Here is a 20917-nt window from a genome sequence, read left to right on the forward strand (position 1 = left end):
ATCCACAGATTAGCAATCATATGTACATAAAGTAAAGTGCAGATAGAACATTAAACGATTGACAGAAAACAAGCCAAGACAAGAGACACAAGATGTGGCGGCTAGCCAGGGACAAACCCCAATGTGGGGAAACCCTTTGATCAAATCTTCCTTTATCTTCAATAATCCAGCAGAGAGAAATAGTACATAAATCTGATTTACATCAGCAGCAGCAAACCCTAGATCAGTCCCAAACTAGGGCAAACAATATCTTGCAAACCGACCGTCGGATCGGCTTGATTCCTTCACCAAAAAATGCGGCCTTCAGAGGAGATCCAAATTCACCTACAGTGCAGTTGAGAGAGGCAGACTGATGGTCAACGCTGGTCAAACTTTGGTTCTGCAGTTGCAGCCCTAAAACTGCGTCCTTCCTTCCACATGTGTGAGAGAGAGTCTCTTTTCTGCGCAGTAGAGAAGAGCCTCTTTTCTGCGCAGGAGAGAGAGAGAGATGTGATGAGATGAGTGAGTCCAAATGAGGAAAAGACCTCCTGTATTTATACACAACTGTTGATGTTTGAATAGATGCAACTGTTGGGCTTCTGAGCCTACATGAGTTGTAGGTCGACTTGATAATTATTCCATAATCAAAATAAATTCATATCTCCATAAATACTTATCAGAATCGGATGATCTTTAGATCAATCCTACACCTCTTGACGAGAGGAATCTAAGAAAAATATTATTAGCCATGAATAAGATGACCCACATGGAGTTTGGCCCTAGTTGCCAATTTTAACGCTCCCTCTCAACTAGGGAGAACTCCATCTGCAATCTGTCTGTTGGTCGCTACTATTCATCCATCAAATGCACTGCCCTGTATAGCTTGACCCTTGCTCTGCTCTGCCTATTCTGCCTGTATTGCTCTGTTCTGTTCTGCCCTGTTCTGATTTGCTCTGTTCTGCTTGCTCTGCTCTGTTCTGCTTGCTCTGCTTTGTCCGAATTATGAAGAGGAAGAAATGATCGAAGATGTATCATACTGACTCAAAGTCAGTCTCAGAGTATGTACCACTGGTCCCAAACCAATCTCAACCGACCAGAAGTCAGCATCGTAGTGGGTACAACTCCTACCACTGGTCCCAGACCAGTCTCAACCGACCCGAAGTCAGCGTCATAGTATGTACCACTCCTACCACTGGTCCCAAACCAGTCCTTTACTGACCCGAAGTTAGTCTCAGAGTATGTACCACTGGTCCCAGACCAGTCCTTTACTGACCCGAAGTCAGTCTCAGAGTATGTACCACTGGTCCTAGACCAATCTCAACCGACCCGAAGTCAGAGTCATAGTGGGTACAACTCCTACCACTGGTCCCAAACTAGTATCATTGATCCCAGATCAATGAAGGTCATCCTAGCATAGGGAGTACGGTAGATACAGCAATGCGTCCATCGGTACTACTATGGTCCCTATCTTCATTTCCCTGCTCATTGATCAGATGAGAGGTACTTCCCATGAGTCTAGACTGCATGGGTAGGATGCCTCGACAGGAGAACTAATCAATCCTGTCCACAGGAAAGCGAATCATCCTATCCCACAAGAGAGCGAATCATCTTGTCCCACAAGAGAACGAATCATCCTGTCCACAATCGCCATGGAGAACACATCATCCAGGCCTCACAGGAGAACTAATCATCCTGCTACACAATTGTCATGGAGAACACATCATCCAAACCTCACAGGAGAACCAATCATCCTGCTACATAGTCGCCACGGGGTGTACATGTATACCACCAAGGGATAGTGAATCACCCTGTGGTCATATGTCGCTCCAAGAAGTACCCCGCACCCCCCCGGAGCTCCCAGAGCTCAATACATCATACAGGACCCTCATCAAAGGGTCTTTGAACAACACCAAGTTGTTCTCGGAAAGTCAAGAATTTGACTTTCCCTAGGGGCTTTGTCAGAATGTCGGCGACCTGTTCATTTGTACCAATATGTTGGAGCCTTATTGCTCCTCGCTACACCATATCTCGAATATAGTGGTACCTGATATCGATATGCTTAGAGCGATCATGAAATACGAGATTCTCTAACAAACGAATCCCACTCTGGTTGTCACATAGGATCACAGTGGTATCCAATGTAAATCCAAACAGCTCACTGAAGAGCTTTTGCAACCAGACTGCCTCACAGGAGGCCATGCTAGCAGCAATATACTCTGCTTCAGCGGTGCTCAAAGCCACCGACTTCTGCTTCCTGCTCATCCAAGATATCGAAGCAGATCCCAAGGTGAAACAGCACCCGGAAGTGCTCTTACGGTCCATCCCACTGCCTGCCCAATCAGCATCAGTATATCCAAGTAGTCTCACATCTCCGGCAGTGTATCTTAACCCATAAGTGATTGTGCCACGAAGATATCTCAACAGATTCTTGGCACCAATCCAATGTATGTGGTGAGGTTCAACCATATGTTGACTCAATGTGTTGACTGCAAAGCATATGTCTGGACGGGAGTTCACTAAGAACATAAATGCTCTAACGAGTTGACGATACTCGGTGGCATTTTGCAAGACAGGTCCAGCAGCACTACCGCTTAACTTTTTGAAGTCAAGCTCCATCGGGGTAGTTATGGGCTTGCAATCCACCATACCGAATCTTTCCAGAATTTTCACCACATATTTTCCTTGAGATAGGAAAATTTCCCCTGGCTTCTGCCACACTTCAAGCCCTAGGAAATAGTGCATTGGTCCTAGGTCCTTCATTTCAAATTCAGAAGCCAACTCCCTCTTACATCTGTGAATGAGAGGGTCTGCACCTGTTAGAAAGAGGTCGTCCACATCCATCACTAGTATGAGAGGCTTGTCATCTTCAACCTTAAAGTAAAGGTTAGGATTGGCTACACTCCTAGTGAATCCCAGCTTCATCAAGTAGCTATCGATCCCCTCATACCATGCTCGGGGTGCTTGCTTCAACCCATAGAGAGCTTTCTTCAACCTGCATAGATGAGATTTTCGATCATAAATCTCAAATCCTTCGAGTTGCTCCACGTAGACCTCTTCTTTGATCAAACCATGCAAGAACGTGGTCTTGACATCCATCTGATGTAGGTTCCATCCTTGTGAAGTTGCAAGGGCTATGATCGAGCGGGTGGTGGTATATATGGCAACAGGTGCAAATATCTCGTCATAGTCTATACCTTCCTTCTTGGGAGAAGCCACGAACAACAAAACGAGCCTTATACTTTTCTGTACTTCCATCTGCTGCATGCTTTATCTTGTAAAGCCATTTAGAAGTGACAATTGTCTTGTCCTGGGGTCTGGGAACTACTTCCCAGACATCATTCTTCATAATAGACTCATATACTTCGGTCATAGCATCCTTCCATACTTGATGCTTAACGGCATCTGAGAATGATGAAGGCTCATTTTGTATGATCGTGCTCATGATGGTCAGGTATCCCTGATACCTGTTAGGTTTCTTACTTTCACGAAAGGTTCCTCAGGTGCAGCATGTCCTTCAGCATCATCAAGTAGTCCCCTAAGCCAAGAGGGCCTCTTCTTAGAAGAGGAAGGCTCAGGTGGATAAATAGGATCCATGGGTTCCTCCACATCAGGCATTGTTACATCATCTGCCCATAGAAACTTCGGAAGTCTTTGATCATGGAGCATGGCACAAACAGCTTCCACAATCGTACGGTTCTTCCTTTCCGCCACACCATTCTGTTTAGGAGTATATGGTGTAGTAGTCTCCCTCTTAATGCCAACCTCAGATATGCCTGAGTGAACCAACTGCAATATATCGGAGGTCTTGCTTTGGCTTAAGGGGAATGGTCCCCTTTTGAGCTTTCCTTCGACACATCCTTGACATACACCTTCTTTCTCTACTCGGAATTCGGGCATCCCTGTCATCATTTGTCTTACATCGGGTAGAGCTTTATAATGAAGGTGGGCAAACCTCCGATGCCAAAGTTCGAACTGAAGAGATGTGTCATAAGACATGACACCTAGCAGACTTCCACCGACCTGATATAATGAATCAACATGAAACCCAAGAGTAAAGGCATCTTTAACATTATTTTTCCATACACATACCTTGCCATTGCTGAAGGTCACCTTGTAGCCTTTGTCTTCCATTGTCGAGATGGACACCAGGTTCTTTTTGAGGTCAAGTACATATAATACATCCTGTAAGTGGATCGTATTACCTTGATTCAATTTAAGAGAGACATTGCCTACACCTTTCACGGGATATTTCATATTATCTCCAAGGACAATTTCCAGGTTAGTTTCTTTCTCTATCAGATTATGGAGAACTTCTTTGTAACCAGTGAAGTGCCTTGAGGCACCACTATCAATGAGCCAAATTCCCATTGAGTCCGAAGGAGCAGAGGTAGATAGAGCAGCTGGTAGATAATATTCATCCTGCTTATTTTCAACAATGTTGGATTCATACCTGGAATTTCTAGCCTTCTTGAATGGTTGTCCTCTTCCTTGATTTCCAGCACTCCTTTTACCTTTGCTATTGAATTTGCCATTCCTTTGATTGCCATGAGAGGGATTTTGATCATCGTCCCGATGTGAGTCCTTTCTATCAGGGCACTCCCTTGCATAGTGACCTGCTTTATCGCAAATGTAACATCGTCCTTTTCTTCCACCCTTAGGTCCAGCCTTTCCTTTTGATTTAGTCCCAGAATTATTCTTTTCTTAGCATGAGAAGAAAAGGCAGTAGGAGGACCTTTAGGCATGGGCATTTCTTGCTCTTCTATCCTTGTTTCTTATTGAATGCATCTTGCCAGTAATTCCTCGAAACCAGGAATTACATTATTGTTCAGAAGAGTAGTCTTGAACAAGAAGTATGCTTGCATACTCTCATATTTACCCTTCTTAATTTCCTTTAGCTTATTTCTAAGAAACAAGACTTGATTTGCATCATTAACTTTAAATAAACTCACCAGTCTATCGTAGATTTCCTTGGAGGTGTTCAGGTCGGAGATGTAGGCCACCAAGCGCTTGTCGATAGAGTCCCGGATGATCTTCTTTGTTTTGACTTCGCCGGTTTTCCATTTGTTCCTAGCAACAGCAGGTGCATTTGATGGAGGCTCGACAATATTGCCTCTCACATGGTCCAACACTCCTTGATCTTCTAAGGTTAGATTGATAGACATCTTCCATCCGTGATAGTCAGCTTTCTCACGGAGCTTGTCTTCGGCAGGGAAGAGTGTTGAGGACCCCATAGTTCTTTTAGGATAGCCTTGCCAATCTTCTCTTCGGTGATTGCTCTTGCTCTTGCTCGAGCTTTGTCTTCACCTCAACTCTGATATCATGTTAAGCTATGGTGTGTTCTATGCTTATAACAGTTTACTTATCTTTCTTATTATTATCCACAGATTAGCAATCATATGTACATAAAATAAAGTGCAGATAGAACATTAAATGATCGACAGAAAACAAGCCAAGACAAGAGACACAAGATGTGGCGGCTAGCCAGGGACAAACCCCAATGTGGGGAAACCCTTTGATCAAATCTTCCTTTATCTTCAATAATCCAGCAAAGAGAAATAGTACATAAATCTGATTTACATCAGCAGCAGCAAACCCTAGATCAGTCCCAAACTAGGGCAGACAATATCTTGCAAACCGACTATCGGATCAGCGCTTCACCAAAAAATGCGGCCTTCAAAGGAGATCCAGATTCACCTACAGCGCAGTTGAGAGAGGCAGACTGATGGTCAACGCTAGTCAAACTTTGGTTCTGCAGTTGCAGCCCTAAAACTGCATCCTTCCTTCCACATGTGTGAGAGAGAGTCTCTTTTCTGCGTAGTAGAGAAGAGCCTCTTTTCTGCGCAGGAGAGAGAGAGAGAGAGAGATGTGATGAGATGAGTGAGTCCAAATGAGGAAAAGACCTCCTGTATTTATACACAACTGTTGATGTTTGAATAGATGCGACTGTTGGGCTTTTGAGCCTACATGAGTTGTAGGTCGGCTTGATAATTATTCCATAATCAAAATAAATTCATATCTCCATAAATACTTATCGGAACCAGATGATCTTTAGATCAATCCTACACCTCTCGACGAGAGGAATCTAATAAAAATATTATCAGCCATGAATATGATGACCCACATGGAGTTTGGCCCTAGTTGCCAATTTTAACAAGAAGCCATGAAAAAGTGCAAAGTTGCAGTGGAAGAAGGAGAATTGCAAGATCAAAGGTTTTGGGTTATCTCTCTCTCTCAAACGTGTGATTTTCTGGGCTACGACATCAAGGTCAAAGTTTTGTTATAGCATCAAGAAGTTTTGTTACGGCATTAAGGTCGAAGTGTTGCTTCAAGGTAGAAGTGTTGCTTCAAGGTCGAAGAGCTAAGTGCTTCAAGGTCGAAGTTGTTGCATTAAGATTGAAGTTGCTAGGTCGAAGATACTACTGCATCGAAGTGTTGCTACTGCTGCATCTAGGTCGAAGACAGTACTGGAAAGTGATCATCTGCTGAAAAAGGAAAGGGCTGACTTGGTGTGGAGGAAGTCTATGTCTAAGTCAAGAGTCTTGGATTATCTTAGGAAAACTATTGAAGGAAGAGTTGTTGACTGGGTTTTCCCCAAGATTGGGGTTTTGCCCTGGCTGTCTGCCTACATCTGGTGTCCTTGATCTTCATGCTATTGTTTTGGTAATTGCTTGATGAACTAAGATAAAAGAAGAACATAAGAAAGTTAATAAGAACACAAGAAACTCACATGTAATTATCAAGTATAAGAAAATCTTTCTGCCTTTCCGATTTTCTAACATGGTCGGCCTATTTGTTGATGTCTAGTTCCCGAAGTAGGGAAGGTGGTGTTGGTCACAAAGCTCTGACCTTGCATTACGCCCCTGATTCCCTGGGTTAAGGGTTAGCAAGTAAGCTTGATGGTACCTAGAGAGGTTGAAAGCTTTAGTCCATATTAATCCCACCCGATAGATTGCCCTAGTTAAGAATCTAGTCCGTGCCACCCTGTGTGCCTAAACTTTTCGCAGTTCTTGTGTTTTGAGATCTTCCTTGTACTTGTATATACATGTGTAAATTATGAACACCTCCCTAGTAAGAGGGAGCGTTGAAGAATGTAACTAGGTTCGGTCTTCATATTTATATTTGAGTCAAAGAATGAAAAAGAAAATTTTATTATTATTACAATGACTTATTAAAGCATGGGTTTCATGCTTGGGTCATCATTTTATAGGTCAAAGTCCCCATTGAGGACTTCTAGGTTTTATATTGAGTCATTAGAGTCATTGTAGGAGTGTGTAGATGACCAACAAAGGAGGAAGACGAGTTTTAAAAGAGATTCAAGGTGTAAGCAAGTGGATTTCCCTTCCAATTTTTTTTAGTTTTGCTACAACAATTTCCCAGTCTATTTTTGTTTACATGTCCAGCCTTACAGCAATCCATTTTTCTTTATATTCACAGCAATCATGGCTCAATCAAGGGCAGCAAAAAGGGGGCAAATGAAGGGGAGGAATGCCCCCCCTCTTTCAATTTCATTAGCGTCTGCCAGTATTTCATCTGTTGGAAGTGGGGAGGTAGTTAGTCCATGTCACGAAACACACAGGGAGCGTTGAACCCAATGTCCAACAATCTCCCCCCTAGCGCAAGTCGGGTGAATTTCGAACTCGAGACTTGTGGCTCTGATACCACTTGTTGGAATCACGATTGTCGTTAGACCAAAACCCGCACACATTAGTCTCCACTACACTCGCCAAAGTTAGGATCCATGAGAGGCAGATATATATGTGTGTGTGTGTGTTTCGGGGGGTCGCCGTTTTAGGTGTCGAATACTCGGAATTTCATGTCCTTCGTGTCCCATGTCTTCGTGTTAGATGACTTAGGTCGCCATGACACGTGTCGAATACTCATAATTTCATGTCCTTAATGTCCCGTGTCTTCGTGTTAGATGACTTAGCCTCTAGATTTTTCTAGTAAGCAGATCTAGGAGTTAACACCTAGTTAGTCTAGTTGGTCTGGTGGAATAGTGCTGGCTTCAGCCAAAGACGTTGCCTTTATCAAAACATATGCCATACTTTGTTCAGTGGGAGTGTTCGGCTAGGGCAGATTTATCAGTATGGTTGTGGGAAACATCCTCTACATGATCGTTGATTCTGGTTCGGATCTAGTATCCAGTTTGGCTTATGTACGAGACACCAAAGGAATATGGGATCTCGTACACTCCTTGATCTTGATGGTAGTAGCCTCTATCCTTAACCGATTCGAAGGTATCACGTAGGGAATTGGGGGGAAGAAGGATGGTTTTAATGTTTTCCTTCTTCATGATTTTGCCGATTTTGTCCAAGAGCTTGAAGTATCTAACAAGCTATTTTATTTCACAGATCTCTGAACCATAATATATATCAACAGCAACCTTTATTCACATGTATCGCAACACACAAAATATCGCAAATAAAGAGGCAAAACAATGAATGCAATTAACTTGTTTAAAGTTAATCGCCATTTCACGGACCTTATCGGGATTCGAAGCTGCGAGCTGGAGCATGTACTGATACCTCTCCTCCAGAGAAGTAGGGGGCAATACTGGCACATTAAGAACAATATCCAGGCAAAGATTCCCGAGTGTGACCACATCAATACTCTTCTCAACGCCAACACCGGCTCTGTCAGCTGCGTCTGAATAAGCTCCGCTGAATTTGTCTGGACTAGCAGAATTTCCCCTCTCTTTAGAGTCCTTGGCTGCAACTGGCTTCGACCTATGGAGCTTCACATGCCCGCCCGGACTAATGCAGGCAACCACGGTTTTGACCCTGGGCAACCCGGCGTTAACTCCAGGGGTAAATCCTTCGGATGGCGTAACCCGGAGTTTCCTTACTTCTGGTCCGCGGAACTGGACAGAGATTTTCCATATGCAGTCATGCCCTATGTGCAGAGACATTTGCAGGCTGGGGCGTTGGTACCTCCTCCTCCCCCTGCCCACTTAATAGCAGCTCCAAGTTATGTATTGGCACTAACAAAACAAACTTTGATATCAGCCAGTAAAACAAAATATTAAAAGCAGTTGATGGCATATTAGTTTCAGTCAAATAATATCCTATTCAAGCTTTTCTGCGTCTCTACGATGCCATTTTTAATTCTAGGACTTATTCGCCATTCTTAGAACCAGTGATGCATATGATTAAGAATCATCAACCGCAAGAGCCCACCCCGCTCTTTTAAATTTTATTTTTTTTTAATAAATTAATAATAACTTACCACCATACATCCGAAGATCCTCATAGCTTAAATAGAGGGAAATAAACACACCCTGGGAATAGTCTCGTATTTAAAAAATTCTTTATAAAAGTTGATCAAACTTTTGGATACATATAGCATAAAGTTCAAAATACTTTCACTTTGAGATACATATAACATACTCAGGGTTCAATCAAAAATACTTTCACCGAAATGCAAAGTAATGTCCTTTTAGGGCTCAAGTAGATTTGGTTAAAATAAGTCATTATATGGGACTCGTAACATATAAGATTTTTGTATCTGGAATCTTAGTCTTGATGTTTTGATAATATCTATGGCCATGTGTTATTTTTCAAGATTTTTTCTTTTGTGATGAAGGTGGATTAGCTATGCACTTCAAGTTTCATGATGGTTAACTATTTATTGGGAATTTCTGGTCATTTTTAAGGTGTGTTTTGGTGATATTTATTATGATGGTTAACTATTTATTGGGAATTTTTGGTCATTTTTAAGGTGTGTTTTGGTGATATTTATTATTGAATTATGTCTTTTAAAATAAATTTTCGTTATTGGATTGATTATATTTTTTATTTCTTTTAAATTATTGTTGAGAATATTAAGGTTTTTTAATTATGTTGAAGGGTTTGATCTGGAATGTTTTAAGAGCTCAATTAAATGATTTAGGTTTAGCTATAATTAACAAGAATTCAAATATTTAAAAAGCATAAGTAAAGTGGTCTTTATTATTGAATTATTTGTTTTAAGCTTAATCTCTTTTATTGGAATGATTATGCTCCCTACTCGTAGATTATTGTTGTGAATATTAAAGTTTTTGAATTGTTTGGCCCCGTGTTTTAAGAGCTCAATTAAATGGTTTAGTTTTAGTTGTAATTAACATGAGTTTGAAAATTGAAAAAGCAAAAGCAAATTACATCTTTGTATAGGGACAAAATTTAAGGGGTGTTCTATTAAAAAAATAGTTTTCATTATGTCTAATGCAATAATGTATTTCCATCCTCGTGTTGACAAACAATGTGCAAGGTGATAAATGATAGTTTGGTGTTTCCATTAAAGTTGTGAATGAATTTAATTATGCATATAAGAGAATTTTGGTAATGTCCTTAGAGTTTTTGTCATTAGTTTCTAATTCTAGGATTTGTTTTCATCATTTTCGTATTTGCTTCATGATCCATGATTCTTACAATTGAATCCATTTAAATCAAATATATATGAATTGTGGAACTTGTCTATTCTATAAATGCATTTATCTAGATTAATTTGATGGAAAGTTGCATGTTATAAAATTAATTCATCCTTAAGATTATTTTAATCTAGTTTTGATATCAGTATTCATATCAAAACTAAATACATCGCATAATGTGAAGGCCAAACGCTACACTAAATAACTAACACTACCACTTAACATTTATAATTGATGTATCAATGTTAATCATTGGTAGTTCTTTAAGTCTTGGGGTATTTGTGTTTATCATGTCTTTCTCTCCTGGTAAAATTGTCTTAGTTTTTGGATCTATTGAGTCTTTAAATGGGAAGTTACAAAGTAGCCTAGAACTCCTCCCTACTTAGGTTGAGTTGTTACTAGAAGTAGCAATATGACTTTTTTTTACTAAAGATTAGTCCTTGAACAAGATTGTGTGGGGTTGTTGAGATGGAGACATCATAATAATGCAATTTTTCATTATTCATAAGTGATTATTAGCATTTAAGAGTGATGAGCTATGGAGATATCATTTAACCATGAAGTTATTTCATAAGCTGAAAAAGGGAAAAGGATAGTTTGATGCATATAATGTGTGTGGGGAGGTGATTGAAGATGGCCATGGTTGGTGATTAAAGTCCTAACTTTTGTTGTTAGAAAGTGGAGTCTAATAAGTAGTACTTTGTAGTAAGATGTGACACTTATTGATGTAACAAGGTGGATATCATTCATTTTTATGGTCTTCTCCAACCTAATAGCATCCCTAATTATAAGTGACAAAATTTACTTGAGGACTTCATCACAATGTTACCACCCTTAGAAGATACAAATTTTATTTTAATTGTTGATAACTTTATTAAGTGTTCTTATTACATCTATTTCACTACGAAGTGTATATCTTTTATGATTATGGATTTATTTTTAATCATAATATGAATCTATGTGGGTTCTTTCATCTTATGATCATTGTCAAGGGCCCACCTCCACTAACCATTTATGGTAAGATATTTAAAATTTAGTAGGTATCACATTCAATATTAGATTCGTCATAGCTCGAAGGGCAAATTGAGGTAGGTATAGGTGTTTATAGGGGTATCTTTGAATGTACATAGGGAACACACAAACTAAATTATGATAGTGGTTGCATTTGATTGAATATTGGTATAATGGGTGGCGGGAGCATGGGGATCCCCATTGATCGAGAAGGGACAATGGAATTGTCTTATAATTGGTAATTAAGAACGTTCTTTGATAATGAAGCAAAAGCTTTGTTGGTTCTTAAAATGTTATTGTGATAAGAACTATTTAAGAAGACATTCGTTGAGGATTTAACCATCCTTCTTTAGGTGATTTGGGCTAGTCTCCCACACACCACAGGGGTTATTCCCCGCTTATAATTTATAACAAATATTCAATAGCCAAATTGATAAAAAACCAGTTACTTGTAGTATCTGAGAAGTTATAATAACAAAGCATAAAAAACAAAAGGAATTTGAAGTGTTGTTAAATAAATTATATCGTTAAATGAAACTATTTATGTGACCTGTTAGCGCTCGAATCTGGCCTCAGGCTGAAGAAGGCAAAATCCAAGGCAACATCAAACCACTTAGCCTCGTAGCTAGCCCTACGAGGACAGGAGAGGGCTCTCTCCGGGTCTATCTCGGCAAAGATCTTCAAAGGGCAGAGATAACCAATAAAGAACACTGATTTTAGGCTAGTAAACTGATAGAGAAGGTTTGATTTCAGATTTTTAGGGTTTTGGTGGAAAACAGGGGGAGAGCAATTTTGGGTGCGGGGATGGGACACAGCTTTTGCAGAGGTCTTTTTGGGGCAAGGTAGGAGACTGTCTTGATGCCTTTGAAAGAGTTGGGTGGATAGGAATGACTGGTGAGGAGCTAAGGAGAGCAAGAAATCACCATGAGTTCTCCTTAAACAGATGAAAACATTGATATTAAGCAAACTTAAAGGCAGAGCATAGCAATCATGAATTCTACCTTATCACTTCATTTGCCTAATTTGCAGAAGGAAAAGTGAGAAAATGATACACATAATAAAACTTACAAGTACATAAGAGAAGCACACCATCAACACAAGTAACCACAGGAATCCCAAAGAGGGCTGCAAAACCCTGGTCTTTCCTTTACCAAAATTGCAGAGATACAAAGTGTAATACAATAGAAGCTTATCCCTCAAGAGTCCAACCATGAAAATAACTAAGAAAGTACATAATATAGGCAAGCTAACACACTTCCTTGCCTCTAGGGGTCGAGCTCATCATTCTAGGAGCTGTTTCAACCAATTCTAAACTGAGCACTAAAATCTAGGCAGTCAAAACAACTTGCCTCTATAAGCTAGGAAACCAATTCATTCATTAAATTTTTTACTTTTTATGAATGAATCTTCTAGAAGAGATAAATAAGTGCCATGACATCATCAAATTACATCAATTACATCAAGGAGGATGAAAAATCACTCCAAAAAGTCAAAACTAGTCAAATCTGCGTTTTGCTGAGCTGTAGGTGAAAATCTGGCAAATTTCCCTGATGTGTAGCGCCCCAATTCTCTACACGTAGCACGCCTTTGAGCCAACTTTTGAGGCACTTCCCGGCATCCAAATGAGGCAAAAGTAGGCTTGTTGGAAAGGTCTGGATGTCTACTTTCCAACCCAAGTGGAATTTCTCAATTTGGTGTCCATTTGCCCCTCCAAAATTGCAATCTCCCAAGACTACTTCCTGTGTGTCCAAAAAGTGGCAGAAAGTCATTTTTTGCATGTTTTTTGACCTTCTGAGGGCTCAAAACCTGATGAAATGTCTTGGAAATTGCTGAGAAAGTGTAATTTGTCATGAAAAATCCAAAAATGTTGAGTTTTTGAGAAATGGACTTGCCCATCTTCAGGGTAGCGCGTGGCGCGCTACGCGTTGAGGGCAAAAACCTGTTTTTTGACCAAAAAAATTCAAAAATGACCAAAATTGCTCCAAATTCTCTAAAATTTGAGCTGAAGGTGTGTCATTTAGTGCCATGCTCCTTCAAGGAAGCCTCAGCCAAAATATGAAGGGGATCGGGCTTTTTTCTCCGTTTTAGTGCCTTGGCCAACCGTCCTTTGAGTACCTTCATTCTTGCTTTACACACATGCATTCGAGCCCAATAGTGATTCTTCATGTGTCGGAGCATGTCTTTTTCCATGTTTGCCTTGGCCAGCAACTTCTCCAAATGAGTATTGACCCAGATGAGCATAGCCTCTCGCTCAATGGGTGTCAAATCACCAGGTCTCTTGCGAGCCAAGTTGCGGTTTTCATGGATCCTCCGCAACTCATCAAGAGTGTGCTCATCCTATAGTTGCTTGTTGCGCTGCTCTAAGTAGGTGATTGTCCAATTTGCCATTTCCAACTTCTGCTGCAACAAGCGATTTTCAGCCTTTTGTTGCTGAATGATCTCCTTTAGCTCCGAGCTAAGAGAACTGATGTCAAGGTCAATAATGTCAATGTCTGGATCACCTGACAGTCCCTCCTCAATCATGGGCTACTTGCCTCTCTCCGGTACCTGTGCTGCTGTCGAAAGCGAGGCCCCTTCCACATGAGGTGGAGATAACACTCGCTGTGCTGATGAAGAAGGCGAGACTCCTTTCACCTGGTGTGAAGATAATACTCACTGTGCAGATGCAAATAAGGCCCTGTGGCCTCTCTGATATGTAACAAATGGAGGGGAGCTGACATGCTCGGGCTCTGGAATGTCAAACTGATGTGAAGGCCCTCCCTCATCACGGACAACCTTAGGAGGTGGCTGTGGCACTGTGAACAAGTCACGAGAAATGAAATCCTCCCATGGAATACCCTGTTGTGCCAACTGATGCATGACCACAATCTTGATCAGTGCATAATGATAGATGCTCTTGTGTTGCTGTGCTGGGCTCTTTCTTTCCACCAAGGGCACCATCCTCTCTATATTTCGGCACATGAAGAATGGAATATTCATCATTCGTACCCGTGCGAAATGCATCAACAAACGGATATGGTACGAATATAAACGTGAAAATCTGCCCTCGCAAGTGAAATAGCGAATGATGATCCTCATCAAAGGTGCATACTCGTCTCTTAAGAATCTGAAGGGAAAAACAGCGGTTAGGTGCCTCATATATACAGGTTTGATATATGGCTCATAATGAAATCTGTCCAACTGCTGGCTCTTTTTCCACTCTTCTCCAATATTGGGTATCCCTGTTGCTTGAGCAACAATCTCGGGTGACAATGTGAAGTCCACTCCTGCAAGATTCACATGCCCATTGTGCAAATGTAGGACAAACAAGCGGACCAATTCCCTGTGGTGTTGAATTTGGGAGATTCTCTCGCAATATTCATAACATGATTGGTATTGGAAACATGTCACTGCAAGTGGACAAGCTTGTAGATAAGCCAAAGAGGTGGGCTCCTCTCTGACATGCTGACCACCTTTACCACCCCTGTGATGCCTCCTTGGCACCTCTACCTCTGGTGTTGATTCACGGTCATCACTTTGCTCATAATCTGTTTCGGTTTCTGACATGGTTTTGGAGGTAAGTGACTGAAAAATAATGCTGACTGTGCACCCAATGAACTGTTGTTTTGACTTGTTTAAATGCTGTTACCAAGGGGACAAACACACATGGGAAATGTTAGGGAAAAGGGAACATTGAGGGGATTAGGGAAAACAAATGTGAAAGGAAATTTTAGGAAAGGAACATGGAACATATACAATCATAATTTGTGGGATTTTAATGGGAAGTAGGGTTTAGGAAATTTACATAGGGTTTTAGGAATTAGTAGGGTTTAGGGATTTTAATGATTTTTAATAGGGAAATCATATGATTGCATGGAAAAATGTCAAGGAAAATGGTGATGAAAATATGGGAAAAGAGGAATGGAAAATGGGTAACCTTGGGCAGCAAATTTCAATGAAACCCTAGCACATTTACATTTTTAAATTTTGACACAGCAAGGTAGGGTTTTTACTCCATATTAGCATGGCATTTTTTGCATGTTCATTGCTCATTCATCTTAGCCAAACCAAAATCACCATGGATTAGAGGCCTACCTGAAAAGATTTTGAGAGAGAAGTAGTTTTGGTGGCTTGCTGGCGATTTCCTGAGCAAGAAACCCTACGCGTAGCGTGCCCAGCCCGATGCGTAGCGCGCCTCCAACGCGTAGCGCCTGAGTTAATTTGCATTGGCAAATGCGCGTTGATGCGTAGCACGCCCCCAACGTGTAGCGCGCCTCCTCTGATGCGTAGCACGCCGCTGTAATTGCCCAATTCGCCCAATGAACTTTGAAATCGATTTGACAAGTATTCTCTTAAAGTGTTGAGAGGCAAATGAGTTACCAATGAGGAGGGAGGGGCTTTTATAGGCTCACTTTTGAATTTAATTTGCCCAAAACCCACTTTATAACGTTTTTTAAATGACACTTTTTTGAATTAATTGCTGCTGACTTCTGGTTTCCTTTTTTCAAAATAAATTGGTTGAAATGATGATTTCTCTTGAAAATATTTGCAGGGATAGCTTCTGAGATGTCTTGGCAAAGGAGACCAAGGCTGTATGCCAACTTTCGGAGAATTTGAACTTTTTACAAATTTTTACAAAAATGAGATAATGACCTTTGCCTTCAAAAACAGGGTTTTTGAAAACAAGGTAAAAATTAGCTGTACAATGATAAGAGTTACTAAAATGATGCTTTATGACGGACATCCCTCTGGCCTGATGGTCCTTTATGACATCTCAAGACAAAGCTTGACTCAACCCTAGACCTAAGACCTTGACATTTAAAACAGGGAAATGACCTTGTGAAGATTTTATTTACTCAAGAAAACATGATCCAGCAGTGCCAAACAAGAGGGGAATAAAAGACATAAGCTTCTCCACCAGGGTTATGGCATGCCTAACGGGATGCAACATGATCACACTGTTGAGACACCTAATTATGAAATGCAAAGAGTTTTGATCTCTGGTGGAGGGCTACTAGACCGACTCTAACATGACCAAAACAAGTATCCAATAAGGAAATAATAATGAAAGAAGGAAAAAAATAATACCAGAAAGAGAAGAACGGAAACATACAGAAAGCATACTTAAGATTCAAATAAAAGAAACCTTAATCGAGGATGATTGCAGAGAGTGTTACAACAATTGTAATTGCTTCTGCAATAACAATGGTGAGATTAGGTGATAAACACATGTATCAATAATATAAATATTGAGACATGTATATCACTAAAGAACTATCACAAGTTAATGTTGAACAAGTCAAACATAATCCCAACAGATATTGAACCATAAGCATATAAAATTAATACAAACTATAATAAATGAAAATCACATGGCAGATAAAGATTAGTTTCGTCAATGACCGAGATAAGGTTTCGAAGTCAAGCTCTTGAAGTCTCAACCTATGAATCGTAAACAAAACGCCTTAAGCACTCGACCTTTAATAATATAATATCAAAGAGAAAAGGTAATTAAGTAGTTTAGATGTTGTCTAAATTAAATCAAGTACACAACTCATAACACCACATTCTGCATACAAACGCATAATATTAAAGGAGAAACATGACATTCATTTACAAGTCGCATAAGAGAAACATTCAATTAAAATGATGGATTTATGTAGCAAGTACATTCAAATAGTTAAGTCACAAAACTCAATCCTTCTGTAACCGACCCCCTCAAAGTGAGAAACAATGTCTTATGTACAAAATTAAATAATCGTTTGCCTTTAACTGTCTTGTAATAACATTTAAAAAACTTTAGAAAAAAACGAAATTAAAAGGTAACTAACTAATATTCTTCTTTTTTGTGGATTTCTTGACTTTTATTAGTTTTCGCAGTGGGTTAACAATCAGAATCTGAATTTCTTGAATAAGCATGATTCTTCTTTTTCGATTGGGGACAAAGGTCGAGGCATATGCATCGAACAACTTAACTTGCTAACTTGTTGATTGTAGAGGAGGCACTAAAGTAGTAGCCTACATAATCAAGGCCAAGATATTTGTTCTTCCAATGCCATTCTTTAACTTTAAGAACTTATCCAATTTGAAGTCTACTAACCAATGAGCTGACTTCAGCTTAGCCCTAACATATATTAGGTCTGATTTAATCTTGTATTTGGCTTTAAAATTTGTTGTACCATTTTGTCTATTAAGCTTAGAACGTTGGATTCTCAAAGTAAAAAGTCGAGTATAGCTTGACTTGTAATATCTCCTTCTTCATCGTAAGAGAAAGTTTTAAGACTGCATCTTAATTTGTCCAAGGATTCATGAAACATCTACTCTGATATCCATCCTTCATTGCTTAATAAATATGGGAAACCAAATCTCCAAATATAATTCCATTCAGTCCTAAACCCTTCAATAATATGCATAGCCTTGGTAACCTTATCGCTTGTTTCTAGAAGTAGCTTCATGTATTCTCTGACGGATGTTAAAGCGAAAATGCCTTCTTCCCTATTAGAAAAATTTAAACATTGCAATTCTTCGTTAGTTAGAGAATCATAAAGATCATCAATAGAATCAAAATCTTTAAATATTTCTTCTACTAAGGGCATCATTTTAATTTCACTTTTTAAATTATAAACAATCTTTTCACAATCAACCAAAATTTGGGCATAGGGTTTTAGTAAAGCAATTTTCTCACTAATCATTAACTGGGTTTTGTCTTTGACTTCTAGCAATGTCTCCTTCCCCAAAGTGGACTCTATAAGACACTTTTGCAAAGACTTCATCTCTTCATGCTTTTGGTTCGGCAAGGCTTGTAAGTCTTTTATATTTTGATTTCTAGTTTCAATAAAGTTTTTGTGTTGTGCTTTTTCGGTCTTTCTTTTCCATTCCAGTTCGTCCACTTTAGCTTTAAAGAGTTTTGTTTTGCTATAATTTGCACCTCTTTATGGATTCTTGTGTAATGCCTTATATAGGGTGCTCCTAAATCTATTGACCTCCCGAGAGTGTTGTTCTTCCTTGTTCCTAAGTTCCTCAGTTGCCCTATTAATCTCTTCTTCTATTTTCTATCCTCCAATTCTTTAATCTGGTTGACTTTGGTCCTTACAACTATTCTCGCATAATTCAACCGTCCTTTTACTTTAATGATCACCATTTCATACTTATTGTTATTAGGAGAGGATTCTAACAGTATCCTTGCTACCACTTCTCTGGTCTATTTGTGTCAGTAAATTATATCAGTATCATTTATTCTAGACAATTTGACATCAATGGTAGTGGCCCTTGAACCAAGTACATGTGTTCCCACATCAGACCTTGGTTGTAGTACTATCAGATTGAGCATATTTCTTTCAAAATTAGTTGTTTATAGAAATCTACGGCCTATCTGGTGGATGTCCTTTTCAGCTTCCCCCGTCACCTCCTTTCCTCTAGTCTTTACCAATCTTTTTGTTGTTACATAATTATATACTTCTATGAGGTTTTCCCTTGAGTCCTTCACTGTAGTCTCTTCTATAATCTGCTCTATTTGTTTTATCATTTGATTATTTGCTTCATGAAAAGTGATGGATTATTTGTCGTTCTCCTCCATGCTCCTTATAGGTTTTAAAGCTAGTGTCTCTTCTTCAACATCAATTTGTGAAACATTCCTCTTGAGTTGGTTCTCTTGTAGGCTGACGATTACATTGTCTGTGTTAACCTGAGAAAATGTAGATGAAGGTTGTTCATTTGATCCTTGCTCGTTAGAAATAGGGTTAATCACAATTTCCTCATATATCTTCATAGAATCAAGATTTTCATTCTCTACAACAGCACATTCGGAGTTAGCAAGTTTTTTTTTTTTTTTTTTTGGGGTCTTGACCCATGAGTATATGTGGGTAAACTAGTTGACTTCCTTGCTTCTAAGATAATCTGGAATGGATCAAAATTCCAAGATACATGCTTTTCCAATTTAAAAATTGGCAGTTCCTTTTGAATCATAAATAATGCATTTTTATGTTTGATTATTAAATCACCAATAGCAAAAGGTGTAACGATCAATGCTTTCTTACTTTTAACACAAAATGAAAATCATTCAACGGTATCCCTTGTCTGCCTAATTCCAATGTGAATAATTGATTAGGAACATATTTTGGTAACCTATAAGGTTCCCCTTCAAAACCATATGCATGAATAATGGTAAATTCAGGCATCATAAACCATTGTCCAACAATGGCCTCTTTTGTAAAGTTAAGAATCCTCCTGGATTCCACAAAAATCATGTCAGGGATTCTTTGGAGGATCTTATTTTGGAGATAAAATAAAAAACATTTGATGAACTTTGAGTACCCTCCAAACACCCTACCTGGGTATAACATTGGAGACCAAGAATCAATCAACCTTTATTTACCTGAATTAACCTTATAATGCTTGATCAACTTGGTGAAAGAAAAGAAATTGGGGTAATTGAATAAGACCAAGTGGACCAAATAGGTACAATGTCTAAAGATAAACCACTGAGACGTCACATTAAGGTCAACCAAAATAGTTATATCCAAATAAACGAGAAAGTTTACAAAACTCTCATTAGGTTTTTCCAGTACTTATTTCATAAACATAAACATAGCTTCATCTAGTTTCTGGTCATAAGGATACCCTTGGATAAAAGCTAAGAGTAAGGCTAGGGTTTCGTACAAGGGTTTTAGTAAATGGTCGAGATAGAGAAAGAAATGGCTATACACTCGTGAGGATTTTTCACTAAACTGTGCAAAAAGGTAAGCTTTCCCTCATTATCCAAGCCTTCGAACCTTAGAGACAAGTCTCTATCAAAAAATACCTTACCAGTTGCAGGAAATTGGATCATTTTAGCTGACTATTGGTAGTGCCACCCACGAGACTCCGGTTTGAATCAAATATTGGTTGGCTTCATGCCCAACTTCTTTTTCTAATTCTCTTCTTGGAGTATAGATATCAATATTACTGACTAACGTATCCCTAACGTGAGTCTAGGGGTTAAGATAATGGTCCTATATTGATCTCTTAACCATGGGGTAGCTAATTTTCTAAGGGATAAGGTAAAGTTATGCAAAAAATCCAGTGCTAGGTTAGGGTACTTACCTGAATTTCTAGTTTTCTACTCAGTTTTCACCAGGCTTTTCAAAGAGGTCCAGAGCGAACCAATTGCAACGTTATTCATGACTAAATGATAATTATGCATTGGGAAGCTCTTAAAAACCAAGTTTATCAATGAATTGAATAAATGTGTAAGCCACCTACCACATAATAAATATCATGATAGTTAGTAAATGTGTGGGGAGCGGGAATAACGATAAATGCCATGTGGAAATAAGAGAAAAGAAAAATTTGTGGGTATTGTCTCCAGGTGGTGAAACACCACTAATATTCATGCATGTTCACACTCAAATGAACCACAAGACGTTAGATAGAACATATGAGGGTTGTTAGATGTTTTAGGGTGCAGAAGCACAGTTTAACACATGCATAAGTTTGCACCTGAATCAACGAGGGTCGTTGGATGAAAATATTTGGATCTATTGATTTCTCTCGGGCATGCTAACT

The 20917-nt window shown here is 39.3% G+C and overlaps 1 protein-coding gene across 2 annotated transcripts in view; it reads right to left on the reverse strand.

The window, feature by feature from the left end:
* Nucleotides 1–9182, reverse strand: part of LOC149229804 (uncharacterized) — a 174962-nt gene extending 165780 nt beyond the window's left edge. For both annotated transcript variants that reach the window (XM_089378738.1, XM_089378737.1), the window contains exon 1: nt 8462–9182. In XM_089378738.1, the coding sequence (XP_089234864.1) occupies nt 8462–8887 (426 nt within the window). In that variant the 5' untranslated portion in view covers nt 8888–9182. The remainder of the gene's footprint in view (nt 1–8461) is intronic.
* Nucleotides 9183–20917: the final 11735 nt, after the last annotated feature.

Source organism: Pinus tabuliformis, chromosome J (genome assembly GCF_031772625.1).
Source record: "Pinus tabuliformis cultivar Carrire ecotype Pingquan chromosome J, CPIR1, whole genome shotgun sequence".
NCBI lineage: Eukaryota > Viridiplantae > Streptophyta > Pinopsida > Pinales > Pinaceae > Pinus > Pinus tabuliformis.